Source organism: Salvia miltiorrhiza, chromosome 1, assembly GCF_028751815.1.
Source record: "Salvia miltiorrhiza cultivar Shanhuang (shh) chromosome 1, IMPLAD_Smil_shh, whole genome shotgun sequence".
Taxonomy (NCBI): domain Eukaryota; kingdom Viridiplantae; phylum Streptophyta; class Magnoliopsida; order Lamiales; family Lamiaceae; genus Salvia; species Salvia miltiorrhiza.
Window position 1 is genome coordinate 39,470,152 of NC_080387.1, and position 25,701 is coordinate 39,495,852.

The 25,701-nt window shown below is 37.4% G+C and overlaps 3 protein-coding genes across 5 annotated transcripts; 1 reads left to right on the forward strand and 2 right to left on the reverse strand.

Annotated features, from left to right (window-relative positions):
• Positions 1-1,289: 1,289 nt before the first annotated feature.
• Positions 1,290-3,022, reverse strand: LOC131014920 (uncharacterized). 3 transcript variants are annotated; one of them, XR_009098371.1, is made up of 3 exons: positions 2,611-2,964; positions 2,368-2,515; positions 1,290-1,547 (listed from the first exon to the last, which is right to left on the reverse strand). XR_009098371.1 is itself a non-coding variant. In XM_057943095.1 (2 exons), exons 1-2 carry the CDS (start codon positions 3,003-3,005, stop codon positions 1,472-1,474), a joined length of 471 nt encoding a protein of 156 aa, XP_057799078.1. In that variant the 5' UTR covers positions 3,006-3,022; the 3' UTR covers positions 1,290-1,471. The 3 variants fall into 3 exon arrangements, 1 of the variants encoding a protein (XP_057799078.1); XR_009098370.1 differs by having other exon boundaries at positions 1,290-2,515; positions 2,611-3,022; XM_057943095.1 differs by lacking the exon at positions 2,368-2,515 and having other exon boundaries at positions 2,611-3,022.
• A 2,335-nt stretch (positions 3,023-5,357) lies between these two features.
• Positions 5,358-6,166, forward strand: LOC131007985 (uncharacterized). Its single transcript, XM_057934893.1, has 2 exons — positions 5,358-5,969; positions 6,128-6,166. Exons 1-2 carry the CDS (start codon positions 5,358-5,360, stop codon positions 6,164-6,166), a joined length of 651 nt encoding a protein of 216 aa, XP_057790876.1.
• An 11,916-nt stretch (positions 6,167-18,082) lies between these two features.
• LOC131014931 (uncharacterized) lies at positions 18,083-19,451 on the reverse strand. Its single transcript, XM_057943115.1, has one exon. The coding sequence runs from the start codon at positions 19,266-19,268 to the stop codon at positions 18,684-18,686; it is 585 nt and encodes a 194-aa protein (XP_057799098.1). The 5' UTR covers positions 19,269-19,451; the 3' UTR covers positions 18,083-18,683.
• Positions 19,452-25,701: the final 6,250 nt, after the last annotated feature.

Sequence of the window (25,701 nt, forward strand, 5' to 3'; positions counted from 1 at the left end):
GTTACAGAGGGAAGAGGGAGGCAGCGCCGGCGAAACAGAGGGGAAGGGAGCGGCTGTGACTGTTGAGTTACAGAGGGGGAAGTGGGCAGCGGATTTACAGATGGGGAAGGTGGGAGGCGGAGGCGGCGGCGGCGGAACAGAGGGGGAAGAGGGAGGCGACGCCGGTGGATTTGCAGAGGGGAAATGGTGGAGTGAATTTAGAGAGGGAGAATGAGGGAGACGGTAGAGAGAGAGAGAGAGGCGAGTAGATGTAATTTAGAGGGGGTAAGTTTAATTAGAATCATGTTTAAGTGAGAGTTAATTAGCCTTAAAATTTACCTAAAAAGGAAATGAGACAAGATTATTGGGACAACCCAAAAAGGAAAGTGAGACAAGATTATTGGGACGGAGGGAGTAACTCCTTAAAATGCGTGCGGGAAAGAAATTGTGCAATATCAAATGATAAGACTATTTTTTCAAAATAAAATTAATGAAAAATGCGGTACGTTTATGTCATATTATTGGCTCATCAATGCGATAAAGAAAAAGAAAAAGAAAAAAGAGAGACAAAAGTAAACCAAAAATTACACTCCCTTATCGTGAGTTGCCATTTTGTCGTTGTCGGATGGTCGAAGAAGAGTGGCGATTGTAATTTAGGTGATTTAATTGAAACATGGATTGGATCCCAAAATAACAAACTCAACCTCTGGGTGTCCCCACTAAAATTGTCACGTCAGCCCAATGGGGAGGCCCATTATTTTGTGCACATTTATGATTTTTGTTACTTACATAATTTTGTTCGTGTTGAATCAAAGTTTGAGATTTTTTGATTCGATGAAATTCCAAAAGGCTCGGCTTAGAGGGTGTTTGGCTAAGCCATATTTTAAAGAGCTTATAAGATATTTTAAGAGTTTATAAAATATAATTTTTTAAAAATTTATAAATTATCAAAATGTTTGAGCAATTAAATTTATAAGCTAGAGAAAGAATTTTTAGTTAGTGAGAAAATCTTTATTAGAGAGAGAAAATTGAAAAAAAATAAAATTAGAATATGTTGTGTCCTCTGATATTGAAGCTTTGTTGACAGAAGTTATTGTTGAGGGAGGTGGAAAATCAGGGTTACTAGCTGTGGAAGATAAAAGAGAAGTCTTTTGTTCTATGGAGAAAATGGGGGAGAACAGAAAGAGTATCAGTCAAGAGAATGGTGAGTGTGTTGACCAATTTGAGCATTGAATGGAGTGCTTGAGGATATGTCGTAGGAGTATTATTTCTAAGAGTTGCTTTTGTTATTTAAAAGTTGTTAGTTTTACTTTACCAGAAGGGGACCACTTCCCATTTCTTATATGCTGTAAGTTTGCAACAGTAGGGTTTATGAAAAGAATTGTCCAATTTTCTACCTACTTTCTCTTTCTACCGCCTCCTCAATATTCTACACACTATCTCTCTTTACATTTCCAGAAATTTGCTGCAACATTACATAAAACTTATAATTTCAACTTAGATCATAACAGTTGGTATTCAGAGCAATCGATCCTCGGGCGATGGCTGATGTTACGAGATTTAAAGACCTACAAGAGGCACAAAAGAAGTTAGATCAAGTATTACAAGCAAAATCGTTCAAAAGGGAGGCAACTGAAGTCAAAATGCAGGAAAAGATGAATAAAATGGCTGATGAAATGCAGAAACATCTTTCACGTGTAGATGGTAAATTTGAACACTTAACCTCTACCCTAGCATCTTTACAATTACAGTTATTGAATATGAGTAAAGGTAGTGGGGGTCAGGGTTCTGAGTCGATCTTAGGGGATCATGAGCATTAGTGGGGTAGTGGGGGAAAAACTCCTTATTCTCACAAGTACAGATTGTAGGGTGAAGGGGGTGGAGGAAGTCCCATAATCACTCCACTCCCTTACCAAAGCTTGATTTCCCTAGATTTGGTGGAATTTATCCGAGGGCTTGGATCTTGAAGTGCAGGGGCTATTTTGATTTAATTCCTACTCTACCTGATTCCCAAAAAGTGAGGATGGCTGCTATGCACTTTGAGGGAAAGGCTTCACTATGGTTCCAGAACCTATCTGGTAAACCTTATGAGCTAAATTGGGATCAATTTGTTGATCTGATTTCAGCAAGGTTTGAGGAACTCAAAGAGACTAAGATTGTGGCAGAATTTAACAAATTAAGAATGACTGGTAATTATGCTGATTATGTGGACAAATTTGAGGAACTCAGAGCATGCATGTTACTTGTTAATGGGGGTGAATTTTCAGAAGAATACTTTATTGCCAGCTTTGTAAGTGGGCTAGGGGAAGAGCTACAATCCTTCATTAGGATGTTTAATCCTATCACTCTAAGCCAAGCAATTGAGTTGGGGAGAAATCAACTACTCACCCTTGATGCACTCACAAGAAAATTGAAAGGTAACTACAAGAGTAATAATGGGTCGGGCCAGTTTATGAGAAGGGCAGAACTGTAACACCCATTGTTCCACAGAAAGTGAGTGGAGATGCATCAAAGGTACCCTTTAAATTCTTGAAACCTGAGGAAATGGAGGCAAGAAGAAGTAAAGGGTTATGTTATAATTGTCATGAGATATGCAAACCTGGCCACAGATGCAAGCAGATGATCTCTTACCTTATAATGACTGAAGAAGAAGAGCTGGAATTGATGCAGGCTGAGGCTGAAGAAGTTGATGGGGAATTTGAAGCAAAAACCATAGAAGAAGTGGCTGTAGCCCTCAGTGCTATCCTAGGAGAAGGAGGGCCAACTACTATGAGAGTGATTGGAGAAGTTAATGGACACAAAATTAATATATTGATAGACTCAGGTAGTACGTTGAGTTTTATTAGTGAGACAACAGTGAGAAAGCTTAATTGTTCTACATAACCTATTAAACCTATCTTGGTGAAGGCAGCTAATGGTGACAGAATGGTCAGCTCAAAATAGATCAAGGGTTTTAAATGGAACATCCAGCAACACACATTCACATACTCACCTAGAGTATTAGCCACAGAAGGGTGTGACCTCATTTTGGGTGGGGATTGGCTGAAATCATGCACTCCTGTAGAGTTAGATTATGAGAGAATGGTGGTGGGTGTTACACAGAGGGGCAAGAAGGTTAAACTTCAAGCAATCACTGCTGAACCACAGTGCCATATGATATCAGCTCACTCATTGTATAAACTCATACATTCTGATGAGTGGAGTGGAGTTGAAGAAATTTACTAAGTGAAGGTAAATGATACTGGTGGGGTAATAGATCCCAGACTTGACTCACTACTAGAAGAATACAAGGTAGTGTTTGAGGAACCTAGAGGGTTACCCCCGGATAGAGGTGTGGAGCATCAAATACTATTGAAACCTGACAGTACGCCAAAGTTCCAGTTTCCCTACAGGGTTTCACATGATCAAAAGAATGAGATAGAGAAGATAGTTAAGAGGTTATTGGAGACGAGGGAAATTTAGCCAAGGAAAAGCCCTTTTGCCTCCCCAATTTTATTGGTGAAGAAAAATGATGGTACTTGGCACATGTGTGTCGATTATCGGTATCTAAATAGTCTTACCATTAAGCACAATTACCCCATACCTGTAATAGAAGAGTTATTGGATGAATTGGAGGGGGGGTAGTAGGTTTTATTCCAAGAGAGACTTACGTTCGGGGTATTTTCAAATATTGGTATCCCCCGAGTACAGGCACTTAACAACTTTTAGAACTCATAACGGCCACTATGAGTTCCTAGTTATACCATTTGGATTGTGCAATGCTCCTGCAACTTTTCAATCCCTCATGAATCAACAGTTTAGGGAGCAGCTCAGGAAAACAGTTCTAGTGTTTTTTGATGACATACTTATCTTCAGTAAGAGTTGGAAAGCACATTTATACCATCTAAGGGAAGTATTATAGATCCTGGTCAACAACCAACTTTATGCAAAGAAGAGCAAGTGCTCATTTGGACAATCTAGAATCAGTTACCTAGGGTATATTATATCAGCTGATGGGGTTTGCACTGATCCTGACAAGGTAGACAACATGGTTAACTGGCCAGCACCTACAATAGTGAAGCAATTGAGAGGTTTTCTGGGTCTAACCGGCTATTACAGAAGATTTATACAAGGGTATGGACAGATTAGTAAACCACTGACCACACTACTTAAGAAGGGACAATTTGCTTGGAGTGAAGATGCAGATAGAGCATTCCTTAAATTGAAGCAAGCCATGATCAGTGCTCCAGTCTTAGCTCTACCAAATTTCCACCAACCCTTTATCCTTGAGACAGATGCTAGTGGTCAAGGGATAGGGGCCGTTTTGATGCAAAATGGTAAGCCTATTGCTTATTTGAGTAGACCTCTAAGCCCAAAACAACAGGTACTTTCTGTATATGAAAAGAAATTCTTAGCTATCCTCCTAGCCACACAAAAATGGAGGCACTATTTCCAAGGTCACAAGTTCCTGATCAAGATTGACTGACCAACGGGCACTGAAGCACCTATTAGATCAGAAGGTGATCACACCATTACAACAGAAGTGGATATTCAAATTGCTGGGCTTTGATTATGAGATATTATACAAGAAGGGGGCTGAAAATAAGGCAGCAGATGCCTTGTCAAGGAGGGTTGATGATAATTTAAGTTGTGCAACAATCTCTACCATGGTACCTAGGTGGGTGAGTCAAATTAAGGACAGTTATTCTACGGATGACTTCATGCAAAAAATCAATCAAAGAAAGGAAAATGAACCCACAGAATCACCAGATTGAGTACAAGTTGGAGATATATGGAGATACAAAGGTAGGGTGGTTATTGGGAGTGCCACACAACTAAGGCAGTTACTTCTACAGGAGATGCATAGCACTGCATTGGGGGGTCACTCCAGCATACATGGGAAATACTTAAGGCTCAAGAAGGGATTTTATTGGCCTGGAATGAAGTCTGATGTGGAGAGTTGGGTCAAGGCATGTGAGGTGTGTGCAAGAAACAAGTCCAATCCTAGCCTATATCCAGGACTGTTACAACCCCTTCCTATCCCAGATCAAGCATGGACCCATATTACAATGGATTTCATTGAAGGTTTGCCAAAATCACAAGGGAAGACTACCATCTTAGTGGTAGTAGACAGATTAACCAAGTATGCTCATTTCATATCTCTATCTCATCCATTCTCTGCTCAAACAGTTGTAAGAGTTTTCCTGGACAATGTTTACAAATTACATGGGATGCCCGTGAGTGTGGTTACAGACAAAGATTGAGATTTCACTAGTGGGTTTTGGAAGGAGTTGTTCAAGGCAGTCAGAACCACACTAGATTTCACCTTTGCCTATCATCCCCAATCTGACGGACAAACAGAGAGGGTGAATCAATGCCTTGAAAATTATTTGAGGTGTATGGTATTTCAAAATCCTAAGCAATGGACTTTGTGGCTTTCTCTAGCTGAGCACTGGTATAACACTAATTATCACACAGGGATTAAGATGAGCCCCTTCGAGGCTCTCTATGGTCAACCCCCATCACACCCTTCCCTACTGCTACACTACCCAATCCTAGATGAAGAAGCAAAACAGTTCATCCACACTAGACAACAGCTCTTACAAACACTAAAGGAAAATTTGCAGCAAGCCCAAGCTCGAATGAAAATGTATGCAAATAAGGGAAGAGTGGAAAGAGAGTTTACCGTGGGTGATTGGGTTTATTTGAAGCTTCAATCATATCGTCAACAGTCTGTCGCCCTTCCCCGAAATCTGAAATTGGCTGCTCATTATTATGGACCCTATCAAGTAACTGGGAGAATCGGAAGTGTAGCTTACTGTCTTGCTCTGCCAGAGGGGTCTCGCATCCACCCGGTGTTCCACATATCCATATTAAAGAAGGTTCTCAGTCCCGCTGTTTCACCATCGACCGAGCTGCCGATTGTGGATCAAGATGGTGCCTTTATCGTGACACCAATAGCCATATATGGCGAGAGATCGATTTTGAGGAGAGGACGGAGGGTTCAGCAGGTATTGGTCGGATGGGACAAAAAAAAAGGGATCTTTATCTACTTGGGAGGAACTTTCGTTTCTCTGGCGAAAATTTCCCAATTTCGATCCTTGGGGACAAGGATCTAAAAATGGAGGAGGTATTGTTGTGTCCTCTGATATTGAAGCTTTGTTGACAGAAGTTATTGTTGAAGGAGGTGGAAAATCAGGGTTACTAGCTGTGGAAGATAAAAGAGAAGTCTTTGGTTCTATGGAGAAAATGGGGGAGAACAGAGAGAGTATCAGTCAAGAGAATGGTGAGTGTGTTGACCAATTTGAGCATTGAATGGAGTGCTTGAGGATAAGTCGTAGGAGTATTATTTTTAAGAGTTGCTTTTGTTATTTAAAAGTTGTTAGTTTTACTTTACCAGAAGGGGACCACTTCCCATTTCTTATAGTTGTAAGTTTGCAACAGTAGGGTTTATGAAAAGAATTATCCAATTTTCTTCCTACTTTTTCTCTCTACCTCCTCTTCAATATTCTACACACTATCTCTCTTTACATTTCTAGAAATTTGCTGCAACATTACATAAAAATTATAATTTCAACTTGGATCATAACAGAATAATATATAATGAAAATAAAAAGTCATAATTATTTTTTTTTTATAAAATGAGTGTTGCTTATAAGATAATGAGAAAATAAGTTAGGATAAATGAACTTATTTTTTGGGGAACTTATAAATTTTTAGAGCTTATAAATTTGTTAGGAACTTATTTTGCCAAACACTTTAAAAGGAGCTTATAAGGTCCTAAAGAACTTATAAACTGTTTTAAAGAGAACTTCTATGCTCAGCCAAACACCCTCTTAATTTGTTTACCTATTGCCACCTCTAAACTAGATGGGTGGTTATATTCATTTTTCTCAATTTCAATTTTAGTCCTACTCCAAAATTTGTGTGCGCACGTCGGCAATATGTGTATGTTCGTACATTGCAGTTTATATTTAAATATTAATTAAATAATATTTTTTTCATTCATAAAAAATAGACTTAAAAGAAAATAACACGAGTTTTAATAAAAGAAAATAATAAATTATTCCATGAGGTATTGTCCAAAAATAGAATATAAACTAATTTTTATAAATGTTTTAAAATGACAAAATAGACTATTTTTTTGTGGACGAATGAAGTGATTAATTGTTAATTAAATATCATCAATTTTTAATTAAATACTTCCTGCATCCCATTACAAATGTCCCATTAATTTTTTAGGCACGAAGATTAAGAAATATTTAATTAGCAAATAAAGTGGTTTGGTGAAAATTATTTAAATAATAGGGTATAGAGAGAGAATATTTTACCAAAAAAGGAATGAGACATTTGTAATGAGACATCTCATTATGGAAAGTGAGACATTTGTAATGGAACAGGGAGAGTATGTTAATTAGTTTTCTATTCGCCCTTGATAAATAGTCTATTTTGTACGTTCATAGAAATTTGTCCCTTTTTATTTATATATACTATTTGACAATATATTGCCCTCAATATATCAATTTATTTAACTATTCTACTTACAATATAATTAAGGGTAATTGGTGTATAAATACATGAACTTTACTCACTTTTTGGTATTTAACATGAACTTTAAATCCTAGTTATAAATAAATGAATTTTACTTTCTTTTGGTATTTAACACAGACTTTAAAATATAGTTATAAATACATGAGCTTTAATCTTATTAAATTTTTTTACTCGTTTTTCATTTTTTCCCCAAATTAAAGCTGACTTGGAATGCTTGAATTTTGACGAGGATAATTTTTCGCTATAAAAATTAATCTTCACGGTTCAATTTTTGATCCATTTTTTATATTTTGAATTTGGCTTTCTAAATGATTAAATTGGCTTTCTGAAATCCCCAAGTCTTAAAGACGAAATTTGGTTTATGAATTTTTGAAATTTGTAGACAAATTTTTAACGTTCACTTTCATATTTTAGTTTTGGGATATTTTTCTCTAACAAAAAATGCCGCCGCCGTATTTCAGCGCCAAATTGTCCACATTAAGATTCAAACATTTCAAGTCAGCTTTAATTTGAGAAAAATGAAAAACATGTTAAAAATTGAATAAGTTTAAAAACATATTTTAGCTATGTTTTAAAGTTTATGTTAAATACAAAAAATGAGTAAAGTTCATGTATTTATAACTACGATTTAAAGTTCATGTTAAATACCAAAAAGTGAGTAAAGTTCATGTATTTATACACTAATTACCCTATAATTGCTTAAGCATTTTTAACACTACCCCAAAGATGAAACATTTTTTCCACTCACAAGTCACATTTCACTCAATAACTTTTATTAAAACTCGTATCGTCCCTTTCTAGGACAATTATTTAAAGACAGATGGAGTATTATGTTTTTCCTGCTAGATTGTCGATTATGTGTGTTATGGAGCTATAAATAGGTGTGAGCATTCGGATTACGAATCAGATTTTTGCCTGATCCGGTCTGATCCGAAAATTGAAATTTGAAGAAAATAAAATCCAATCCGAACCATATGATCCGTGGATCTGAATCCGAAAATCTGAAGTTTTCGGATAAAATCTAATCCGAACCGAAAAAATCTTAAATACAAACAAAATTCGAAAATCCAAAAATCCAAAAAGACAAAAAAAAAATCGAAATACATACACCTAACAAATTAGACAATTTGCAAAATTAAATAATTCAAAATTTTAAATTAGAAAAATTAAATAATATATATATATATACATACATATATATATATATACACAATTCGGATTTCGGATTAGTTCGGATTTTAAAAGTACCGATCCAATCCGATCCGAAAATCCAAAAATTACTTAAAATTCGATCCGATCCGATTTGAAGATCCGATTAATCTGAACCAAAGTTTAAATTTCGGATCGGATTGGATATTCGGATTTCGGATATTTTGCTCACTCCTAGCTATGAAGGGTCCCTGCTCATGTAGTGTGCAGTGTGAAACAAACAACCCTGATCTTGATATTTTCAAGGCCTTTGGCAAAATAAGTGGACCTTTATATATAATACTCCATTCGTTCTGTAAAAATAGTTTTACGAGGAAATGACATGAATTTTTAAAAAAATAGTTAAATATATTATGAGTGGATAAAGGTCACACTTTAAATATAATGTTAATAATAATTATTAATTGTATTACTTTTATATTATAAGTATATTACTTATCTTATTTTTATTAATCAGTCAATTTAAATTATGGATACTAAACAAGTGCTAGATTATACTAAGCCTTTACATTTTAAAGGAACTATCAACGGCGAACTATTTTCAGCCTTTCAAATTTCGATCATAAAGATCTACGGTGGATGCATCGTCTTAATAGATGAATGCAACATCTGAATTCGAATTATGTAAAAAACGAAAATTGATTTTTTTTTTCCCCTATTTTTTCCTAATGCAGTTAATTCCAGGACGAATGCAGTAACTTTCTTTGCGCGTTAGTACTATATTCTCAATTTTCTAAGCGGGCGCATTCTCAGCTGCCTAGGCCCCCAAGACCACCGACCCTGCAGGCAGGAATATCCGTTCTCACCGTCTCTTCGAAATTGCAGATAATGTTCTGATTCGTATGAAGATGCCCAAATTTGATCAATTTTAGACTCATCTTTCTTGTGTGATGATGTTTGTTGGGATATGATTTGCCTAATTATACTTTTTTTTTTGATGAAATGCTCAACACGCTTTATCTTTGAAACTGCACATTCCCTTTTAAATCATTTAGTGAAACACAAAACGAGCATAAATAATTTAGACCACCACCACAATATTCCGCAATCTAACTAGATTGCTAGTGCGACAATTTAATTTGTAAAGCGTATCTCGAGCTCTGAGCTAATTCCTCACCACCACCTAAATAAGTAACTTTGATAAAGTTTGAGAGCGAGACACTAAGATGGTGTTTTGTTAAGTTTATTTTAAAGAATTTGATGTGAACCTCGCCGGTAACCTCTTGAACTTCACCGGAATGAACAAATAAATACGCGCGGAAGACTTGAAAAGAGAAATAAAGGAAAGATAAAGGATGGAAGTTTGTCCCAAAACCCCTGACCTAATCTGGGAAGTTTCCTAGAGAACGGATCTCTAGACCCCAACGATGTGATCGGTGCAGCAACTCGGAGACGTTGAGTGACACACGACGAGGGATGATGAACTCGCCGATACGCCGATAAGTTGAATTTGCTTGGGCAAAATTCAGGAAGAACTCATAGTTCTCAACAGAGATTAACTCACAAATATCATATATCAAAATTAGTTAGGTTTTTCGTTCACATGTAGCTATATATATAGGCAAACTAAAACCCTAATCTAATGAAGGAAATAGCGAAAACAAAGGAAACAAAAAGGAAATAACGAAAACAAAGGAAACAAATAAACTTGCTCAACAAGCTAAAATAACCCTAGCGAGAAATCCAGCTCTGTACGCTCTGCTTTGCACGTCCGCTCAGCTCTGTGACGGCTGCTCTGTTCTGGAAGTTCGCTCTGTCGGGACAGTTCCTCTGCTCTGGCAAAGCCGAGGTCTGCTCTGCTCGGCTCCGCTGCTCTGCTCGGTTCCGCTGCTCTGCTCCGCATGGTCTGCTCGGTTCCGCTGCTCTGACTATCGACTTCTCTGGCTATTGGTTTCTCTGCTCTGGAGATTGGTTCTTCTACTCTGACGAGTTGACTTCGCTGCTCTGGGCTTTTGATTTCTCTGCTCTGGCCTTTTGATTTCTCTGCTCTGGCCTTTTGATTTCTCTGCTCTGGGAATTCTCTGCTCTGGAAATTCTACTTTGCTCGGGCACAACTTCAGCTCTGGCGAGCTTGGCTCTGGTCTGGCGCGAGATTTAACTCTGCTCTGGTGCGAACTTAGCTCTGTGCGGGCTGCATCAGAATTTATAAAATATAGTTTGTTAACAGCTTATTATAAGTTGTCAAAATTATAAGTTGTCAAAGTGTCTGGCTTATTGAACTTATAAGTGAGAGAGAGATAATTTTTAAGAGACAGTCTCTATTTTAAGAGACAGTTGTCAAAAAAGATGAAATAAGAATGATATACTATGCTTCTCAAAAAAAAAAAAAAAAAACAACATCAAGTTTTAAGAGACAGTCTCTATTTTAGAATCAATTTGGTTTGCGGAAAATGTTTTATACATGTGCATCACTCCCCTCAAATATACTTTTGTCAGATTCGTTTTTGGAACAACAAAAATAGAAATAAGTCGATAGCCCATTATTTTAATCTCGTGTCACTCAATATTCATTGAAAACATAAATAACATAATCACGTAATATAACATTAAAAGCAAGATCAATGGGTGGAAGAAGCAGAAAATCTCCTTCGCCGGAAGAGCCACTCTTATCCGGTCAGTTCTGCTTTCTATCCCGATCTTCCATCTCTCCTTTTCCAAAATTCCCAAAGGTGTTGTCGATGAAATTCAGTCTTGCTTTGGTAAGTTTCTTTGGGGTGGGGGTTTGGAAGATAGGAAAATCCATTGGGTGAAGTTGGATGATTTGTGCGTTGGTTCTGACCTCGGGGGCTTAAATTTTAAAAATCTTAACTGGTTTAATACGGCCCTCATGGCCAAGTGGATTTGGAGATTTTTGGTGGATAAACAGCTTCTTTGGGCCAAGGTGGTGAGAGCCTGTCATGGGGAGTTTGTGTGGGAGAAAAGTGGGCTGGGTGACGCAAATGGCAAAATCTCACAAACAGGATGGTGGAAGAAAGTTTTGGGAATTTGTAGGGGGGACGATGGCAAGTGGTTGCGTGATAATATTGAGGTGGTGTTGGGAGAGGGAGATTCCTTGAGGTTTTGGCATGATTGGTGGATCGGGGAATGCAAACTCGCTGAGAAATTTCCTAGACTCTTTCGGATTTCCAACAACAAAGACGGTAACATTAAGAGTATGGGGTTATGGGATGAAGGAGCATGGAGGTGGAACCTCGAGTGGAGCCGAGAGCCGAGGGGTCGTGAACATGATCAAATCCAGTCCCTTATCTCTTTCATTGACAGTTGTGTGTTGAGAACAGATAAGCGGGATGGTTGGAGATGGAAAGCGTCATCCAATGGAGCCTTCTCCGTCAAGTCGGCTTATGAGGCGATTTGTTGGAAGAGACGACAGCCGAACGAGCAAAGAAAAGAAGGAGAACTGATGCAGATCTGGAAAACCAAAGCCCCTGCAAAAGTCATTCTTATGGCTTGGAAGGTGCTCAAAGGTAGACTACCAACCCTCGACAATCTCATTCGCCGGCAGGTGCCTATCCAGCCTCCGAATTTTTACGTGCTCTGTAAGGAGAAAGAAGAGTCCATCGACCATATTTTTTTCTCTTGTTCGAAATCTGAGGAAGTCTGAAAGGAGTTGATACAGTGGATGGGCAAGCAAGCTGTCTTTCATCATAAGGCGAAGCCCCACTTCAATGTTTTTGTTAACCTCGGGCACAAAGAAGACGTCATGTTCTTAACAGCAGTTTGGATCTGTGTTGTTTGGTGCGTTTGGAAGAAGAGAAACGAATGCATTTTCAACCAAGGCTCTTGGATTAAGGAGAGAATAGTTTCTGAAATCAAGACAAGAATTTGGGGTTGGAGCTTGGCTTTCAATATGAAACTAAACACCTCTGATTTCTGCAGATGGAATGCAGCGGTCTGTTTATAGGGCTGGGAATTTCGGGATCGGGTAATCGGGTACCCGATACCCGACCCGAAAAAATCGGGTATAGGGTACCCGATACCCGAAAAATTCGGGTTCGGGGTCGGGATCGGGTATTTAGGGTGTTAGAAAATCGGGTATCGGGTATACCCGATCGGGTATCGGGTATACCCGAAATACCCGAATTAATTTATTTAAGTTCGGCCCTTGAATCCCTTCCCATTTCTCAAGTTTGACTTTCCCTTGAATCCCTTCCCTTCGGCCGCCCCTTCCCATTTCCCATTTCCCAAGTTCCCTTAATTTTAAATTGAAACCAACATCCCAAATCCCAATCTCAGCCGGCCAGCCCTAAATCCCAATCCCGCTCGGCCGCCCCCACTCCAGAAATCATTCCTGTCTCCGGCGACCCAGCGGCGCCCCTCGCCCACCCGCAGCCGCCGTTCTCCTCGGCTGTCGCCGTCGTTCACAGACCGCCAGTCCCACCGCTCGCACAGTCGCGCCGTCGTTCTGCCGCCGAGCTTGTCGCCTCCGAGCTCCGACGACAGCTGTGCCGCCTCCGAGCTCCGACGACAGCTGAGCTGCTGCTGCTTCTTCTTCTTCTTCTTCTTCTTTTTTCATACAGATTTCTATTTTCATGTCAATGTGGTTGGAGAGGATTTGTTAGAATTAACCTATATATTGTAACTTCTTGTTAAAAATTCGATTTCCTCCTATTCTTGGTAAAATTTGCTGCATCGATTTTGTTAGAATTACCTGCTGAATTGGCTGCTTCAAATTGAATTTGCTTCAAATCAGGTAATTTAGGGTACCCGAATACCCGACTCGGGTACCCGAGTCGGGTATTAGGGTACCCGATTTCGTTTTCGGGGTCGGGGTCGGGTATAGAGTTTAGGGGATTTTCGGGTTCGGGTACCCGATTTTTTCGAGTAGGGTACCCGAACCCGACCCGATTCCCAGCCCTATCTGTTTACATGGTTGAGTTTAGTTCAGTGGTGTCTTGCTTTCCCTTGTTTCTTCCTCCTCTTTTCCTTTTGTTTCTTGCTGTCTGTTCTGTATCTGGTACTGCTTGTACCTTCTCTTTAATAAAGCTTTTTCCCTTATCAAAAAAAAAAACGTAATATAACATTTTATTAAATAATGCAAATCATAAAAATTAATTAAATCCAATTTTGCTCAGAATTTTAATAAATATTTATTGAAATTGAAAGCACTTTTTATGGGTGCGAATCAACTTAATTTAAAGCTCAAATTCTTCTAAAATCTATTTGAGAAAAACAGATATTAAATTTAAAAATATTTATCTACCCAAAGTCGATTTTTTTTTTTATGAATTTAAAAAAACAGAAAGATCTAATTAAACTGTTGTAGACAAGATTAGGTACCAAATTTTTGTAAGTATCATTTATTGTTCTGAATTTAAAGAGTGGGAAACCACGCATGTGCCAAACAATGGACAAAATCTTCAGTCTAATACTCGACAACTGCAGCTAATCGTATCTCTAAAAATAATTAAAATAAAATGCATGTTATAAACTTACATGGTAATTATTTTCATCAGCACAGAGAGAATAATGAGTAACTAGTACTGAATAAATTTCATATACCGAAATAATTAAAGCTAACACAAAGATTATGATATTAGAGCTCAGTACTGCTTTTAAATAAAAAATAACCACTGGTACTACTCTAAAATAACCGACTAACTGTTAAATGAATTGGACTGAAAATATTTAAATAGTAAAAAATATAAAAAAACTATTTTTTTTTTGAAATACTACTTTTTAAACCAATACTTTTTTAAAAAGTATTGCACTGAAATATTTTTTTATACCAATACGTAACTAGACCCTGTGCCATTAATAACATATGAGCATAGAAAACCTAAACAAGATGAGTACTAAAAAACTTATTTTAGTATTTTAAAAATTGTGGTATTTGAATTTTTAAATCCCGAAATTCAAAATTATAAAAATAAATACATGCCAATCCAGTCCTGACTGAACAGAAGCACATTCAGATGAGGTGGGACCCCATTATTTTTTAATACATTAATATAGAACATGGATAGGTAACCAACTTCATTTATTGCATATGGTTTCAGCAAATCTGCTTTCTATATATTTAATCAAAATAATACCCACATATCTGAAGTAGCCCGCATCCCTCCCATGATGATTCTCACACAATTTAATTGTCTAATTATTCGATTTCCCGAATCATACAGCCACTCAAATGCTCTCTTTTTGTTTTTTTTAATGGCCCATTGTAAATTTTATAAAAATAATATTAACCCAACGGCGCATTATAGGTCCGTATATATATATATTTTTCAATTTAAAAGGCATGTGCTAGATCAACTAATTTCCCAAAATGAAGAATCTATAGTTGTCGACAACAATATTTTATATGATTACAAACTAGAAAATAACATATATCTATGCTACTTTTTTTTTTGACCTGGGGTAGTTGGAGAGGGGGAGCAGTGAGATTTGAACCCAGGAGATCGCACCGCTTGGTATCTCCTTGGGGACATATCTATACTACCTTTTAAAATATTACTATAGTAGATTTTCGTGGTCCATAATGTATAATGCTTAAAAGGCATATACTATGTTGATATATAACATATAGCTAGCTCACGAATCACTGAATCACATTTAAAGATTCTTGATTCATATTTTAGTTTCGGGCTAATTGCTTCTAAAACCTCAAACTTTGATAAATGTAAATTAAATCCAATTTTTAAAATATTGCAATCAAGTCTCTATTTTAATTATAATATTTTAAAATTAAGTTAGATTTAGTTTGCAAGAAGGGTAAAAGATTGTAATTTTAGAATCAATAAACCATTTTATTTCCAAGTTGTTGTTTCTCATATATGGTTTAATTAATTATAGGTCATAATACTCAACAAAGAAACACTATACATCAGAAGTCAGAATCCTTTTCTGTTTAATTTACTTAAATACATAAATTCATTGATGTAAAGTGTTAACAAAATATATTAATGAAGAATTTTGTAAATGTACTTCCAACTCCAAAGCAAGTACAAGCATGAGACACTAAGGCAAACATAAGCATGTAATTCGGTCGTAATTAAATAATTCGTATGTCACCATTATATATATAGATGAATGCAATTTCTTTTGCAACACATTATCTATACATATATATATATATATAAGTAAAGGTTCAATTGAGAAGCTCAAATGTGTTGAGAAGTGAGAGGGAATTTTCAAGTTAGTACATTTTGATGAACTTTACAAGTTAGAGTATATATATATATATATATATAGAGAGAGAGAGAGAGAGAGAGAGAGAAAAGTTAAACAGAGAATGCTAAATATTTAGAAAATAGAGAATTCGTGAAATAAAAACGAACAGATCTACAATTTTTACGAACAAATCAATGTACCGCGTGAACAACAATTTACCCCGGGTTCGAATCCTGCTGGTGGCGAGTTTTTCTCTTTTTTTACTAAATACGTCTGTTCGTTAGTTATGTTGATATGTTCGTAAAATGTATAGACTTGTTCAAAATGAAATATACTTATAATAATTCTCTATTTAACTTGACCCTATATATATATATATATATATATATATATATATATATATGATACTCCCTCAATCCTATTTGACACATCATACTTTTCGATTTGGGGTGTTCCATTTGAAAGATTTACTTTTTCAATTGTAAATTAATAATTAAATTTAAAAATTGCACCACAGTTATTCAAATTGAAACATTTGATATCAGACATTAATCACTTTACGGCTTGATCAACAAGTATACACAAAATACCTTAAAAAATTATTTTCTCATTTTAATTTTATTATATACAACCCACTTTATACTTAAATTAGCTAAAACAAGACATTTGAAGGAGGATTCGAGTATTATTTAATACACATTATATATACAAGCATTACTTGTATTTTACGAGTTATTTATTGTATTTTTTTTTTTGGAGTGCATTTCACGAGTTAGTTAAATAACTAACAACTTTACTCTCTCTGAACGGGACAGCTAATTCCTGCCTTGACTTGCGTAGATTATTATGTTTATTTTTACTTCTGAAAGTGAAAGGCGTTGATGAATTCACTTTATTTGTTTATTTATGAACGCTAATTCTCCTGTGCGACCGTCGCACAGGTGTGCGACCGTCGCACAGGTGTGCGACGGGTCGACCCGGCCCAAACCCGCCCTCTTGACCCGGAATCCTGACCCGCGTGGGTTTGACTCATACTCATAATTATTACATTTGTTTATAATAATGGTTACTTTTAATAAACATAATATATACATTTGTTCATATAAATGTACATTGATATGTATAATATTTTATATTGAATGAAGGTATATATTTATATTAATATAAGTATACATTTGTGCGACCAAATGTATATCTTATGCTTATTAAAAGTAAATACTCCTATTAGGGTTTAATGTTCAGACTTAGGGTTTAGTCTTCACCTATTAGGGTTTAGTGTTCACGCTTAGGGTTTAGTTTACAGGGTTTAGGGTTTAGTTTATAGAATTTAGGGTTTAGAAAATATAATACTGTATATTAAATGAAGAAAAATACCTATATTTATATAAGTATACATTTGTGCGAACAAATGTATATTTCATGCTTATTAAAAGTAATAATTATTATAAACAAATGTAATAATTTAGGATTTAGGATTTCGGATGTGGATTGCGGGCCGGGTCGGGCGCGGGCCGGGGCGGACCCGTCGCACACTGTGCGACGGTCGCACCCAAGACCAGCCCATTTATGAAAACGTGCAATTCACATATATAGTATCCTATTTTTATTTAATTCACAACTGTAAATTTAAATATATGCTGTCAATGATCTTCCCCAATTTCTGTTTCACGATTCTTTGTACAGTTCATCACCTTCTGTTTTTCATGTTAATTACCACTTACCAATACCATGTAGAGAAGTCATAATCTACCAATCATTATTTGCTACTGTTCTTCACTCTTTATTCTGCTATCGTTTCTTATAACTTCCAACATAACAAGCTAATTGATATCATTACTATCAAGAATAAGACACAATATATAACTTGAGAATTTTACTATCATGATATAATTTTCCCAATATTAGAAAAGAATTATCTTTTGAAAAGTGTAACGAGTACATAAGGTTCATTAAGATCCTAGCGACGACATATTTTTGTTAGATTAGTAAAAGTATTTTATATTAATTTGGACTTTTACGTGCGCACATATCTATATGAAATGGTTTTATATTTTCCTTTAAATTTATGTTTTTCATTATATATATCGAACTGTTATAACACTAGACAATAAGTTTTACAGAGTTTAATTTATCAATAGACTATCTTGATTCTTGGCGAGTTAAAGTACATTAATTAATTAATTAATTAATTAGCCAACAAACAAGATCAACAATTACTCAACCTAGAAAATAATTTTTTGCGTGAAAGAAACAATTAACAGAACATTGGACCATATTTCCAGACATATTTACATTAAGACATACACAGCCTTTTCATACGCTATTAATTACATTCATATAAAATCAAAACCAAAAAACAATGGAAAATTTTGAAAATGTCGGCATACTAAATTTGTATGCCACAAAAAAGAATTAAGTTATTACTAAAAAATATCCCAAACTTAAACCCATATTCATCTTTAATTTGAATTTATATTATTACAAATATAGTATATATTTATTTCGATTATTAAGTTTATAGCACAAATTAAAATTTCGAGCAATTAAAGCTGACGTGTCGACTTATGACAATGCTCCTAACCGTAGTACTAATATTTTGTGCTACATTTTGATAGTTTATCTGAGATGGAGAACGAAATTCTGATGTACATATTTTTTCTAATGACCAAATTAGCTTCTAGAGTCGACATATCAGCTTTAATTAATCGAAATTTTAACTTGAACTATAAACCGAATATTAGAAATAAACGCATACTATATTTATAATATTTGTAAATATTGGCTAAAAGATGAACATGATATTAGAGTTGGTGTAATTTTTTAATAATGGCCAAAAAAAAAAAGATTAAAAAAAATCACCCTTTGTTGGAGGTGGATTGATCAGCGGCCTTGGGAGTCTTGGAACTGCGAAACGCCTTCAAATTCCAGAACTTTCCCTTCCCCGACGAGGGGCTGCCGTCGCAGCCACGCGCCGCCGTGCCGACACCGACGGACCTCGACCGCGAAATCATCCTCGCAAAATCCTCAATCCTGTTATTGCTCACATCATGCTTCTCATCGCCGTCGCCGTCGCCGTCGCCTTCGCGTTTCCTGGCGTCGCCGCCCTTCTTGCTCTTGGCCCGCCTAAAAACGGAGAGAAACGAGGCCGTGTGGACGCGGCTGGGATTGGAGCGGAGGAAGAAGGGGATGGCGAGAGAGCGGGAGCGGGCGAAGGAGGGCTCGGCGGCGGTGCAGGAGGAGGAGGAGGAAGAGGAGGCGGAGGAGAGCGCGGCGGAGGCGTTGCAGGGGCAGGGGCGGACGTTTCCGCAATTGGGGCAGAGGCTGATGAGGCGGTCGCGGAGGCAGGTGGGGCAGACGCCGTGACGCCGCCGCTTGGAGGGGTGCTTGGGGCATTTCCAGAGCTGTTCCTCCTCCACGCGATACGCAGCAGCCGCCGCCATTAATAATATCTGTGAAGGAAATGAATTATTGGTTTTTTTTTTTTGGTTTTTTATTTATTTATTTAAGGTGAATGTGGTGTTTGTATATGTTTCCCTTTCTAACTGTAACGACATATTTGTGTGGTATATATATAGGATTAGGCCGTGTGAGGATTTTTGGCCACTCTCATTTAGTAAATTCTGGTAGACTAAACGACGCGTTTCCGTTTTTTCCTTTCTAATAAAATAGGAGTACATAATTTATCACGTTAATGTTTTGTTTATTTTAATTGATCAAGTGTCGATGTCCCATTAACTTTTTTAGAAACAATGGCTCATTTGCTTGATATATTTAAGTTCAACTAGATTTAAATATTACAATAGTTTCTTTACACTGACTCCATAGCTATATAAGCACTAACAATTGTTAATTTGCCTTTTGTATAAGAGATTGCTTCGAAGAGGATGACTGCATATTATTACTATTATTTATTTATTATTATTATTATTATAGTCGATCCCACGTTTTCACATTAATTAGTAATCAATTTGACACGTCGTTATTTAATGCCGTTAGATAGGTATAGTCATTTATTTCCAATAAAAAAAATATAATTAAGATATTGATTAGTTGGGTTGTAAACTTGTAATGGCTATGAATGGGTACAAGTAAGCTAAAATGCAAGTTCAACATTTATTTGAGTGTAGCGATATAAATCTGAGCTAATCAATAAAATTAATTTCCACGATACCAGTGGAAACTTGAAAGAAATGTAACAAAATTGATTGGAGAGGTAATTGAATTTTCGAAACTTCAATTAATTTAGTAGGTTCCCGAAAGAGAGAACCAATTGAAATTTGGAGATCAGTTTTATCGATGTCGTAGTAGACAAATCTTAGGGGTGTATTGGTTCAGGATTTTTATAGATTTCTGTAGACTTTTAAAATTTGGGTGTATTAGTTCAAGACTTTTAAAAGTCTTTTAAAGTCTGGGTGTATTAGTTCAAGACTTTTAAAAGTCTTTTAAAATCTGGGTGTATTCGTTCAATACTTTTAAAAGTCTATGAAAATCTGGGTGTATTCATTAATCTACGAACTTTTAAGTTGGAATGACTTTCATTGATTTCGTTCAAAAAATAGGCATCAACAAATCCGACCAAACACCACGAGAATTCACAAATCTGCCAAAATCACGCGCTCGCTGGGTTCCAGCGCCCGCGGCAAAGAAGCCAGCGACCGCTAGACCCAGCGCTCGCTGCCGAGGATACAGCAATGAAAGTTCTCATTTATCTCATTTCACAACCATTTCTCTCTCTCTCTCTCTCTCTCATGTTTCCGGTGGAAGTTTTTCGGTGATTTCTCATTTCCCGTCTCCCTCGCTGCCGCATCGGCCTCAGCCCCCCTCGTCTCTCTATCTTGTACTTACTAATTTGTGACCCAAAATCCCTACTTTTGCAAGATCTCCAAAATCGAGGGTTTGTAATGGTGACTGAGGAGAGCAATTTATGGGGAAGGCGACGCTGTGGCTTTGAATTGGTGGTTGAGGATTTTCGATTTGGGGTGTTTGGTGGTGGTGGAGATGAAGGGGTGCACAGGGGATTTTGGGGGGTGGGAGGAAGGAAGACGTGTTTAGGGTGGTTGGTGGTGGTGGAGACAGAGGGCGGCGCTAGGGTCTTGTGCCGCGGCTGGGGATTTGGGGCAGGAGGAGGAAGACAGGTCCAAGGTGGTTGGTGGTGGCGGAGACGAAGGGGTGGCGGCCGGGGATTTTGGAGGGGGGGGAGAGTGGGGAAGGAAAACGTGTTCAGGGTGGTTGGTGGTGGAGGAGATTGAGGGGACCACCACGACGGCAGCGGTGGCGGAGGTGGGGGTAAGCGGCATATGAGGGTCTCCAGCGCTCACGTGCTTGCAGCGGCCGCTGGGCCTCGGTCCAACGCTCGCTGGGTTTGTGGATTTCAAGTCCGAAAATATCACGTCAAATTCTTGCTAATTCATTAAAAATCTGACCGAGAATTCATTCGAAATCATGAGGAATCCGTGAGAATTCTATAGACTTTTAAAATCTACATAAGTCTTGAACAAATACACCCCCCTTAGTAATTATACTGGACTTAAATATGAGTATATATACATAATCTACTTATCGAGATGTTCATTAAGAATTTAGAATAAAATCCACCTATATATAAGTATAGGTACAACGGCTCTGGTTACTATCGATAACTCTATTTTTCGTAAAAACGTCAAAATAATATTGTTTTTTATAAAATCAATGCATTTATTATTAAATTTAATGTATTCTAAAAAAATAAAAATTTTGCTCCATTTAATATTCGAACTCAAATATGGCAACAAATCAAGATGAGTTCGGTACCTTACCCACAAATTGAAGGTACTCAGACCTAGAATTTTTATAAAAAATCTCAACCCACACGCAATGTACCCGCATTATATTGGCGGGTGTATCCGCAGCAAGTATACGAATTTTTCACAAATTGATGAATCGCTACAAATTGAGGGTACCCTACCCACAAATTGAGAATATCCGCAACCCCAATTTTTTTAAAATGGTGTATTATTATTATTATTATTATTATTACTCCCCCCGTCCCATGATTCATGGCTCAAAACTTTTCGGCATGGGTATTTAGGAGAGTTAAAGTTGTGGTAAAAGTAGTAGGGACCACAAGATTAAGGTATTTCTTTCAACTATTTTATTCCTTAACACTTTTGCTTAATAAAGTGCTTTATACAATAAAATAATTAAAAATTCAGCCAAAAAATTCAAATATGGGGAATCGAGGCGTGGGGCTGCGAGTTAAAGTGGTGGTAAAAATTCAGATCTCACGCGGCGGTGGCTTTTCGGCCGTGCTATCACCGAGAATCGAGGCCAGGTGCTGCGATTTGAAGGATCTGGGGTTTGGGGAGAATGGGCGGCTGCGCTAACCCTTCCCTTTTCTGGGCATACACAACAATCCAAGCTATGGCTTCAACCGCCGCCGCGAACCCGCCGGGAAAACAGTGGAGGAGAGGTGGAGGCGCTATGGCTTCAGCCGCCACCGCGAATCTTAACGCCGGCGAGGCCAGCCCCTTTCTTGTGAAAATTAAGCTCTGATACAATCCCATCCAACTCTGTTCTGCAGCGCCACCGAGCCGCGGCGCCGCCACATCTTCGAGGTGAAGAGCCGCCAATCTGCTGCGACGCCGCACCCTCCATCTCCGTCACCATCGCCCCACAGCCTGTAGGGGAGACAGAGGATGCGGCGGAGGCGGTGGCCGGCGACTGGTGGAGAGGGCAGATGAAATGAGAGGGAAAGAGAAGAGAGCGGCTGAGAAGAGAGAGAATTGATGGGGTGAAAATCTGGGTAGAATTTAGGGTTTTATTCAACTATTAATTAAGTAATTAATCTACACCTAATTATGGCCCAAAAAGGAAACGAGCCAAGTAACATGGGACAGCTAAAAAAGGAATACGAGCCATGAATAATGGGACGGAGGGAGTATTATAAACTAGAAAGCGACAAAACATCATGCGTAATAAATAGAATCGATTTCCAAAATTTCTATTTAAATCAATTATCCATCAAACATAACATTGAACTTTCAGCATTTTCTAATTTTTCCCATGAGCTTTATTTTTGAACATAAATACATGAACTTTGTGTTAGTCTGATTTTTCCCATGAAACCTATATTTTTTTTTTCCAAATTAATACTGACGTGTGTTCGCTATTATTTTTACTACGCCACAAGTATACGGTGTAGTTGTAATATAGAGAAGCATGGTCGTATTCCACAAGGATTAGTAGTCAAATTCTAGTGATTACCTTAAGTCATTATGCTAGAGCTATTTAGACTAAACAAGGAGGTGAGTGGTTTGATTAACTAACAAATTCAAAGACAAAATAAGAACAATCAAACAAAGTGGATTAATTAAGTGATGAAGGTGGTTTAGGGATTAGGCAACGATGGATTAGCAATGGACTTCAATTTAACTCAATATTAGCCTTGATACTCCTATTTATCTAGAGTGATGATCACTATTATTATAGCAACAAAAACTGCAACTAAACAGTATAATTGTAGCACATAAACAGCAAGCAGAGTATCGTATCCACAGGGACTATTATGACGAATCACCTTAAGTAATCCTAACTAAACCCTAGTAATATTCAGGCAATCACAAATAAGAATGAAGTAGATAACTTAAATCAAAACAAACCAAATAAAATAGGATAGAAAACTCAATTAATAAAAGACAACTGATCCTAGGGCAGTAAATTCATTAACTAAATCTATGCAATTAATCTATTAATCCTATTTACCAATTTAATCCAGTTATGATAACAGATCACTTAATTAATCAATTACTCTCACTAGAGCAACAACGATCGTAGATTAGTAAATTATCTATCTCCGTTAGGTCTCAAGAAAATCTACTAACTCCCAATAGCTCCTAAGAATAGCTCCCTATGATCCACCTATCTCCGCTAGGTCTCAAGATTAAAATCATATCATACATTCCTGAATCCGCTAAACAGTTATCTCCGCTAGGTCTCAAACCGAATAGCTACACATGCAAATTATTGATCAAATAATTCACAAGAAATTAAGCACCAGGAATTATGAATCATAAACTGGAAGGCACAAAGGTATTAACAAATAAATCACATAAATTCAATCAACTATTTACAAACCCTAGAATCAGCTAAACGAAACTAGCCAGACATAATAAAAGAAAGCATAAACATAATTAAAAAGAAAGCAATTATAAAAACTGAATTATATAAAAACTGAATAAGAACGAATGTAGTAGCTTGAATCTTCAATCTTGTAAAAATCCAATCCAAGCAGTAAAAACTGGAAAGAAATAAATTCTAAAGCTATGAAATTGAAAAATAAAAATTGGGAACTGAAAAAGGAACCCTGAATAGGTCAAAAGAGGACCTGCACAGGGGATAAATACAGTATAGAGCTCGAAAATACTGATAAAATCCGAAAATCCCGCAAAATCCCGAAAATTCGGAAATTCCCGTCGGATACTATTCACTGCTGCGCGCGACTTTCTTGTTTCGGCCATATTTTTCTCATCCAAACTCGGATTTGCGAACCGTTTGCGCCTACGAACTCGTATCGAGACGAAATACAACTTTCATTAAGATCAACAGTCCAAATTAGAACTTCATATTTCTGTAAAATTCATCAAAGTACGAGCAAGTAACATATTTCATAATATAAAGCAATTTAAGCACAAAACAATCATCAAACACTCAATTTCCTATAAAATTAACATCATAAGAACATTAAAAACCATGGAAACATGAGTGTTATCAAGTGATCTCCCAACTAGTTCTAGCCCCCTCCCGGACGACTAAAACGGTAGATTACGGGTCATAGTTGCCGTCCCCGGTCAACTTCTAACCTATAACTCCCAAAAGCACAATAAGATCGATAAACTCTCACCCAACTCTCAACCTCCCGGTTTATTGAGTCAATATGTTTCAAGCTCCTAATCTATTATGATTATCCTCTCCCGATTCAAATCACAAATGAGAAATGCATAGAAAGTGGCCAACAATCCATACAAGAAAGAAATACTAGGGCTTGCAAAGATAATGACAAGGAAGTAATCAAGACATATATTAAGCATAATAATCAATCCATTACATCATCCATGAGCCTAACCCCCAAACCAATGGGGGATTTAGCCTATCATGCTTACAATCAAAATACTTAATTCAAATAAATTCATAAATGAAAGAGAGAGAGAGAGTAAGAGGTGACAAATCCTATTTAATTAGCTTCCTTTAATCTTCTCTCTTCTTCAATGTCCTTCCAATCTTGGTGGTTGAGTGTAGTTATGGAGGCTAGGGCTTGGGTATGGATGTAGGAGAGTGTGTTTAATGTTGGGGGAAGATGAAAGATGTGAGAAAAAAAAGGGGAAAAGGGGGTTTTGGGGCAAAAATCGCGTTTGGGCCCACCAAAGGGAGCAATCCCGCATTTTTCCCACGACCACGGCATGAACCGCGGTCAAGAACGCGGCCAGAATGAGAGGAGACTGCGATCGAGGCCCGCGGCCGCGGCTCGGACCGCGGGTGACTGCCAAAAATGTTCTGGACTGCTCTGGAGCAGAGGCCCGCGGTCGGGCCCGTGGCCGCGGCCCGGACCGCGGCTTACTGGGCAATTTTGGAGCAGAGGCCCGCGGTCGGGCCCTTGGCCGCGGGGTCCTGGGCTTTATGCGCAGTCCGCTTGTTCGGCTCCGTTCTCCCTCGTCCGGACTCGGATTTGGTCGTCGTTTGCGCTCACGGATTCCTCTCAAGACGTAATTCAATCTCATGTCTTCAAAATCGTCCAATTAATCTTTGATTTTCCCTGAAATCACTCCAAAAGCTACACCAAGCATCAAAACTCAACAAAACTCAAAATTGGGATACAAACACATATTAGCAATCAAAATA

Excerpts from the sequence above, each read along its gene's own strand:
- LOC131014920 (XM_057943095.1), bottom strand. The coding sequence starts at position 3,005 with ATGAGGTCACACCCTTCTGTGGCTAATACTCTAGGTGAGTATGTGAAT. Across the intron at positions 1,548-2,610 it reads TCTTCTTCAGTCATTATAAG|GTCTTTAAATCTCGTAACAT; the intron begins GTAAGAGATCAT and ends TGCCTCTTGTAG.
- LOC131007985 (XM_057934893.1), top strand. The coding sequence starts at position 5,358 with ATGGTATTTCAAAATCCTAAGCAATGGACTTTGTGGCTTTCTCTAGCT. Across the intron at positions 5,970-6,127 it reads GAGGACGGAGGGTTCAGCAG|AAGTTATTGTTGAAGGAGGT; the intron begins GTATTGGTCGGA and ends CTTTGTTGACAG.
- LOC131014931 (XM_057943115.1), bottom strand. The coding sequence starts at position 19,268 with ATGGCGGCGGCTGCTGCGTATCGCGTGGAGGAGGAACAGCTCTGGAAA.